At 60.9% G+C, this 8,648-nt stretch overlaps 1 protein-coding gene across 2 annotated transcripts in view; it reads right to left on the reverse strand.

Annotated features, from left to right (window-relative positions):
* ZFPM1 (zinc finger protein, FOG family member 1) overlaps window positions 1-8,648 on the reverse strand; it is a 34,762-nt gene that overhangs the window by 11,806 nt on the left and 14,308 nt on the right. For both annotated transcript variants that reach the window (XM_015639989.2, XM_015639991.3), the window contains exons 2-3: window positions 7,425-7,556; window positions 5,356-5,445 (exon numbers count right to left, since the gene is read on the reverse strand). In XM_015639989.2, the coding sequence (XP_015495475.1) occupies window positions 5,356-5,445; window positions 7,425-7,556 (222 nt within the window). The remainder of the gene's footprint in view (window positions 1-5,355; window positions 5,446-7,424; window positions 7,557-8,648) is intronic.

The raw sequence follows: 8,648 nt of genomic DNA on the forward strand, positions 1-8,648 counted from the left end.
GATGGATGGATGGATGGATGGATCCATCAATGGGTACCCAACCTCCCATGGCTCTCCCACTCCTGCCCGGGGAAATCCAAGCTGGAGAAGCCCCAGTTCCCCCCAGTTCCCCCCCAGCAGCCCCATCCCAGCCCCAGCTGCTGTTTTTAGAAGCGGCGAGAGCGCGGCGGAAGGAATAAATCCTGACAACTCAACTACTGCAATGATGTGATGGCACCGCTCCGATAAGATGGAGGGAGCCGATTGGGAAGAGTCTTAAGCTGTGAACACGCAGCATCTCCACTCTTCACCTCCGCTCACAAAGGGAAATCTCTCCAAAGGGGCTAAGGAGATTATCCCGGCTTTGCCGTCCCGGGTGCTCGAGTAATCAGGGCAGCCTTGGGGATGACAAAGGAGTGAGGAGGGTTTAAATCGAGCCTTGCTGGGCTGCGCCTGCTTGGGCTCAGCCTGGGCTTTGCTCTGCAGATGGAGAGGGGACGGCTGTGGCAGAGCTGGGCTCTGCCCCCCGGTTTGGGGCGCTGGGGATGCCCCGGTGGGGCGGGAGCCGAGGGGGGATTTCTGCCTTTATCTCTCCTGCCCATCGCTCGCCACTTATTGATTGTTTGCTGCCCGAGTCCAAAAGCGACTCCTTATCGGGCTGAACCCTGCCCCTGGATAATGGAGCAGCCGGGCCCTGCCCCGCGCCCGCAGCGGGCACCAGCCGGCGCCCGGGGGGGCTGCACAGGGGGCTGGGCACCCAGGAGGGGCTGCACCCCGAAAGGACCCGCTCCCTGCTCGCCAGCTGTGGGGCACAGCTGGCAGGTGCCGGCCGTGCCGCGCGTTCCCCGGGATCGGCCCACGGAAGCTGGGACGCCCTGCCCCAGCAGGATGGGCTGATAAGCGTTCCCGGGACATTTGCCTTTGGGGTGTTGCTGTGCCTTGCTGGGATGGGGCTGGGAGGGGGTCCCTGTCTCCAGAGGGTTCCCATCCCAAGGGGGTCCCATCCCTGAGGTGCTGCCATCGCCAGGGGTGTCATCCCTCATGACACGGGGTTCTCACCCCAGGAAGTAACTGGGACCTGTTCCTGCAGGGATGTGGGTATAAACACTGGGAATAAGATCAGAAAAGGCTCAGGGAGGATGGGAAGCAGGAAAACTTCCTGGCTTCCCTAGGGCTGCCAGGACCTCTGTGCCAGGGGCACCCTGTCCCTGCCCTGTCCCCCCCCATGGACCCCATCCCAAGGGGTTCCCGTGCCCGGGGTGCTGCCATCCCTGCTCCCAGGGCTCCTCCTCACAAGGGACAACCAGGAAACACACGGGACCTGTGACCACAGGGCAGGGGACAGGAATAAACACTGGGGAAAACACCAGAAAGCACTCAGGAAGGATGGGAAGGAGGGAAACTTCCTGGCTTGCCCAGGGCTGCCAAGGTGGAAGGACCCCTGTTCCAGGGACACCCTGTCCCTGCCCTGTCCCCTCTCCTGGGGCTGCTGGGACCCCTGGCTGTGCCCGAGGGGGGCAGGAAGCCGGAGAGGGGGAGGAAGGGGAATGCAGGGGCCCCGGAGCCGATGCAGAGGGAAGATATCCCGTCCGGAAAGGGAGGGGACTGCAGGGGGGTCTGTGGGAGAACCCCCGGGAGGGGGTACCCAGAGCTCCAAGCCCCAAATCCCCACCAGTCCTCTGATCCAGCCAGGGCAGGGCAGCAAGGTGAGTGATTGACAGCTGTCAATCAGCACCGGCCTGGCAGCATCATCCTCAGGGCTCTCAGCACAAGAGGACCATTGCTCTCCTTCCCAAGGGAAAATGGGAACAGATGCCTGAGCATCCCTCCACACCGTCCCTGTCCCCAAAATCCCTGAGCATCCCTCCACACTGTCCCTGTCCCCAAAAATCCCTGAGCATCCCTCCACACTGTCACTGTTCCCAAAATCCCTGAGCATCCCTCCACACTGTCACTGTTCCCAAAATCCCTGAGCATCCCTCCACACTGCCACTGTTCCCAAAATCCCTGAGCATCCCTCCATACTGTCCCTGTTCCCAAACACCTCCACCCCAGCTGCCTTTGGACACAGACCAGCCAGGGGGGTGATTCCAGGCTGCTGGGCACCCCCTGATTTGGGATGCTGGGGATGCCAATTCCCTGAATCCCAGCTCCCCCATCCCCCAGCGATCTCCCACAGACACAACTCTCTGCTGCTCCGCTCCCAGCGATAAAATGGAATAGCTGGAATAATTTTTCCCACCCACACATACCAGGGCAGAGGGGGAGGGATGGGGCAGATGTGGCGGGGGCCGTGTGTGCCCCCCCAGACCAGCTGTCCCCCCCATTGTGCCCTGCTCTCCCCGATAATAAACCCTGAGGTTTCCAGACAAACTCTGGGCAGCCGGAGATTATTGAGGCGGGAGATAAACACAACTGAAGGGGAGAGGGAGCACGAGGGAAGGGGGAGCTGGGAGGAAAAAAGGGGGGGAAAAAAAAAAAGACTCAAGAGTTTTAATTAGATGCACCAAAAAAAAATATGAGGAGTTGCTCTGTGCCATCCTGATATGGAGGATGGGGGGTGAGGATGGGTTTGGGGGATCGGGAGAGGAGCCTGGGCTCCGTCATCAACCCAGAGCCATCATTACCACCACAGAGGAAACATTAAATTCATATTGAACAGTTAGTAATTAATTATTAAATAAAGCCCAAACAGGCAAAACAGCAGCAGGGCTTGCAAGGTGGAGCTGCAAACAGTGATGCTGATGTAGGGAAGGGGATGGAGAATCCCCTGGGAATTCCCAAGAGGGACACAACTGGCTGGGATAACGCAAAAGCCACCCTGGGTTTGGTCACAGCTCCTGCAATCCTGTCCCTGCCTGCGGTGCTCCCACAAGGACAAAAGCAAAGAGCTTCATCCCCTGGTGGAAAGACGAGAATCCGGGATTCCCAGGGGCTGCAGCCTCCCGGCAGCTCCCGCTGGGAATTCTCTGGTGCCTCATCACCAGCTTGGGCAGCCTGTCCCTCAGCAGGGCTCTCCTCTGCTGCATTCCTGCCCCAGCTCCATGTGACTTTTGCCAGAGTTTTTCATTTTATCCTCTTGGAAAACTGGCTGGGATTGGTGAGGTTGGCCGGGCAGGGATGGGACAGCCCTGGGATGGGAGTTGGAGGCTGTGGGTGCTCCCAAAATTCACTGCTACCCACCCTTCTCCAGAGCAAACCGAAATGAGTGGGAAAGATGGGAAGCTGAGGCATGGATGGAAGGGTTGGGGGGAATTTGGGATGGACATCCTGTCTCCAGCCCCACCAGAGGATGGAGCGAGCACAAAGCATGGCTGTGCTCCATCCCGTGATCCCACTGGGAAGCAGACCGGAGCCAGGGTGTCTCAGCACCCTGGATGAAGGGGTGGCACATCCATAAAGGCTCCCAAGTTCAGGATTTCAGCCTCCAGCTCCTGGGAACTTGCCCAGCAGCTGGATGAGCTGCAGCCCCCTCCAGGGAACAAGACAAACCCAAATCCTCCTTCTCCCTCCTGCCACGTGGGGCCAGGGAGCCCCAGGGTGAGGTCCTGGCAGGCCACATCCCCTCTGGAACAGCAGGATGACCTTTGGGAACACCAACCCACAGCGGGGGTGACCCAGTGACCCCCCAAACCTCCCTGGGGGACAGGGAGGCACTGCGGGGCGCGAACAAAGGCCCCCCCGGCACGGCGCATCCTCGCGGCCGCCATCGCTGACACCCGGCGGATCCTGCCAGATAAAGCAGAAAATTCAGGCTGCTCCGAGCTTCCCTTTTCGCCAGCTCCATCCCCGATAAGTGCCGAGCCTGCAGAGCTCCTGATAGCCGGGGCTATCGCGGCGGTTGGTGCGAGAGGAACACCCTATCGGCGCGGCATCGCCGGACCGCCAGCAACTCCCAGCCACACCGAAATTAATACCACTCCAATTACCAGAATAGAGATGGGCTGCCAGGGGCCGATAATAAAATCTCTTTTACATAAAGAATGCAAATAACCCGCTGAGAGAGGGGAGGGGGAAGGGGAGGCACGGCCTCAGCCGGGCTCTGTTCGGGAGGATGAGGGGACGCGGCGTGGGGTGACCCCAGAGGGAATGGGGGGATCTGTGGGGTTGGAGCCGCGGTCCCATCCCGCCCTGCCCCGGGAGCGCCGGGGGCAAAGGGCTGGGAGCAGATAAGGAGGAGCCGGGGGTGGCCTCGCAGCTCTTCCTGCCCGGCACGCAGGAAGGGCCGGGATATCAGCGGGGTCGGCAGGAGCTTCCCCTCGGCCGGGGCGGGAGGGGGAGCGGGGTTCCCGCGGGGCCGTGGGGATTTGGGCAGCTGCAGGAGCACGTGTGCTGGCAGCCGCCGCTTCCCAGGGCTCCCGCAGCCCCGCGGCCTTGGGGACACAGCGGGTCCTGCCCGCTGCATCCATCCCCAAACGGTGACTGATGGCTGTCCTCCAGCGGGGCCGCCACTGCTGGGAGCTCCCCTGGCAGGAGCAGGGTGTGGGCAGCACCGACAGGACCTGAAATGTGGCACTCTGGGGGTCTCAGGTGGCCCTGGTCCCATCCCCATCCACCTGCCAGGAGCTGTTCCCAGTGGAACAATCCACAACCCCAGTCAAGGAGCGATGGCCATGAACAAAACCACGGGAAGTTTCACCTCAACATGAAGAAGAACTTCTTCCCATGGAGGGTGGCAGAGCCCTGGCACAGCTGCCCAGGGAGGGTCTGGGGTCTCTGGAGCCATTCCAAACCCACCTGGACGTGTTCCTGTGTCACCTGCTCCAGGTGTCCCTGCCCTGGGCTGGATGATCTCCAGAGCTCCCTTCCAAGCCCAGACATGCTGTGAATCCGTGTGGCACACGTCTGTAACCCCGTGGCTTTGGAGATAGGGGGTGATAGGGCTGGGGGTGCCCACAGGGCCAGCCTGGCCCCGCCGGTGCCCCGGTGCCCGCGGCCCCGGTGTGGAGATACCAGGGGGAGATAGAGGATGAATTCGCTCCTTGGGGTTTTGATAACCATCACCAAACCACCCCAGCGTCGCTCTTGTGGTTGCCAGGATGTTGCTGAAGTGCCCTGGTGCGACGCAGGACGGGCCCAAACCCTGCCAGTGCCAGGGGGTGTGGTGCCAGCTGCGGGGATGGCATCCCTGCTGCTCCCAAATCCAAGGTTTTACCATCCCAACAGCACCCCAGAGACATCGGGGCTGACAACCATCACCTCACACCTCCCCTCCAGCAGGAGTTCTGGGGTTTGCAGCCTGCCCAGCTCCCTGTGCTATCAGTCCTCCTCACACCGGTGCTGCCGAGAGGAGGCGAGTGCTTGAGAGCCGCTCCAGCAGATGCAGTCAGGACACTGGGATGGAGCGGGATGACCGGCCCCACACCAGAGACTCACCTGGCCCATTCCAGATCTCTGGTTCCTGGGGGTTTTCTCCAGGATCTGGCTTCTCCAGCTCCTTCGGGCTCTCCAGAGCATCTCTGGACTCTGCAGCAGGAGGGGGAAGGCAGCAGGTCACGAGCAGGGAATTCCAGAGGCAGCATTCCATGGGGGCCGGGCACAGGGAGGGGATCCTGTTCCCAAAGCCCCCATGAGAACGCCCCATCAGTCCAGCCAAGCCCCTCCACCCCACAGACCTCCCAAGCCACCCCAAACCCCTGTCACACCCGTGCCATCCCACGTCGGTGCGCCGAGCCCCGCTCCCCTCACGGCTCTATTTGTGGCGTATTCATAGCAACTTGATAACAATTATTTTCTCCATTAACTGCTGCTGGAGATGGGCTGATAAAGCCAATCTGCATATGACAGTGTGGCAGATTAGTGCCCAAAGTACATGTTTGCCTTGGCGTCCCGGGCGGATCGAGCAGCGCGGAGCCCAATCGATCGGCGCCACCGCGGCCGCCCAGGGGTGACGTCACCACCATTGGAGATTATTAATACAGGTGATAAGCGCAATGATTAACATCAAATAAATCAATCACCGGGTATAAAAGTCCTATTATTTTTGGCTATAAATCAAAGTGCCTGGCATATCGATTTTTATCCATCGCGCTGAAAGCTTTAGTGGCCGTTATTGCTGCTCGGCCTTATCTCTGCTATCACCTCTTTATCGAGGCAGGCCAGTGCCAGGTGCAGCTCCACGCCCCGGCTCCGGCTCCTCGCCCCCAGCCCGGCTCCCCCATCAGATAAGAGCCCTCTCTTCCCTCCACCACCGAGCAAAGTTTGCCTGGGAGACCTCCCTGACTCAGACACCGGGGTCCCTTCCCTGCTCCGGTTATCAGGTCCCCTCCCTGTTCCAATTATCAGGCTCCCTTCCCTGCTTTGCTGTAGGATTCCTTCCCTGCTCTGGCTCTTGGGGTCCTTTCCCTGAAACTGGGGTCTCTCCTTGCTCCAGCTATCAGGGTCCATTCCCTGTCCTGGCTATTGGGGTCCCCTCCCTGCCCCATCTAGTGAGGTCCCTTCTTGTCCTCATTATCGGGGTTCCTTCCCTGCCTCGTCTCTTGGGGCTATCAGGGTCTGTTCCCTGCCCCAAATTCTGGGGTCCCTTCCCTATCCCCACTCTCAGGATCCCTTCCCTGCCCCAGCTGGTGCATGGTGGCCTGGCTGCCCTGGTTTTGGGGACACTTTTCCCCCAGGTCCGGCAGCTGGAGGCAGCAGGGTTTGCCGGGAGCCGGCGCAGCCTTGCCCCAGCGCCGTTATCTCAAAGGGCACTGCAAACATTAACTGATTGGGATTTGCCCCCACCTCCACAGGAAGGAACTTAAAGGATATCTGGGACTCTTTCAGCCCGGCCCTGAGTCGCAGCCACCTTTGGGGCGCGGCACGGCTCGGCACGGCGGCTGCGTGGGTGGCACGGTGGCACCACCAGCCCCGTGCCCCCAGCCCAGCCGTGGCATGGCCAGGGCCACCACCTGTGGCCTCTGGGGCTGCTTGGCGCCCTGGGAGAGTCACTTGGTACACCGAGGGATGTGACTTGGTCCCCCTGAGCGGGGGAACTTTGCACCCCAAGGGAGGTGACATTGATTTTGGATGGGGAGGGGAACTTTGTATTCTGAAGGATGTGACCTTGTACCCCAAGAGGTCACTCTGCATCCCTGGGATGGGACACTTTGCAGTCTAAGGTAGGAGGAAGGGTCATTTTGCACCTAAGGGGTCACTTTATATCCCAAAGGGTCACTTTGCATCTCTTTGAGGGGTCACTTTATCCCCCACCTATGTGACTCTACACCCCAAGGGGGTCACTCCATACCCCAAGGGACACGACTCTGCAATCTGGGCTGTCCCCAGGGTGTCCTGCCACCAGACAGAGGGATGGAACCCCCCAGGGACACGGGGGTGTCACTGACCCACCGAGGGGTGGCCAGGCTGCTTCCTTAGCTAATGAACACCCTGCCCCTGGAGCAGAGACAGTGCCCTGCAGGCTGCTCTGGTGGGGAGGGGACAGCGGGGACAGCCCCAGGGCTCACCTTCACTGCCGGGGGGGCTGGAGGTGTCGCGCTCGGCGGAGCCCTCGCAGTCCGAGGTGGCCCCGTCCCTCTCTGAGGGGCTCCTGTCCCCCACCGGGGCATCCTCGCCTTCCTCCATCGCTGCCAGGGAACCTGTGGGGTCACGGACAGGAGGTTAGGAGGGGACAACCACAGGGAAAAGATGCCGTGGGGGTGGCGTTTTCCCAGCTGGGAAATCAGGGTGCTGGGAGGAAACGCCCCCCAGGGAAGGAAGGGAGAGCCCGGCCACCCCTGTGGTGCAGTGTCACTGGGGCACAGGGTCCCCTTGCCGAGGTGGCCACATCTGGCTGCGGTGTCCCCATGGGCATTCAGTGGCAGCAAGGGGGGTCCTGTGCGCACAGACGTGACCCCAAAAGGGACCCCAGAAATGGTCCCCACCGCCCCTTCTCTGACAGAGCACACAACCCCACGGGGGTGACACTGCACAGGGGGGACACGGGGGACACCCCTCAGGCCTGCCAGCTCTTTTGGCCGTTGCCATGACAACGCAGTGGCCCCAGCAAGGCCTGGCAGCGGTGGCACATGTGGCTGGCGCCGCACGACGCCGCGAGCCCGGGGGCTACCGGGGGCTACCGGGGGCTACCGGGACCGGGATCGGGGCATCACGGGGGGGGATCGGAGCGGGGCCAGCCCGTCTGCAGACCTCAGCTGCTCGCCGTGACTCCAGGCATGTATATTTACAGCAGCAGAACAAAGAGCCCATAATCTATACAAAGCACACAACAATGAGCGTGAATAAAGAGGCTGCCGGAGAAGGGAAGGCAATTTATTCTAATTCTGCTAATTTCAGTTCCAGCACAATTAAAAAGGCTCTGATAATATTCAGAAACAATCGCCGGCTAACAAATCGTTTCTCCCGCTGTAAATGAAACATTGTTAGGCTAATTTCTTCCTTCACGCCTTCACGGCTCTCGGGCTTCTGATAAAGTTAACCCGACGCTCGCCTGCGCCGGGGTTTGGCACCTCCAGCCTGCCCAGGGAGGGGTGGATGGGGCTGGGAAGGGATGGGTGGGACCAGGAGGGCACCTGGAACCCACCCAAGGGTGCTGAGACCACCCAGGTCCTGCCCGGGAACAGCGGGAAGCAGGAGGAGGATGGGGATGGCTTTGGGTTCCGCAGCACTGTGGCCTACAGGAATGGTGGCAGCCAACCATCCATGGGCCACCCCAAAATACCCATCCCCAG

This window comes from Parus major, chromosome 11 (genome assembly GCF_001522545.3).
Source record: "Parus major isolate Abel chromosome 11, Parus_major1.1, whole genome shotgun sequence".
NCBI lineage: Eukaryota > Metazoa > Chordata > Aves > Passeriformes > Paridae > Parus > Parus major.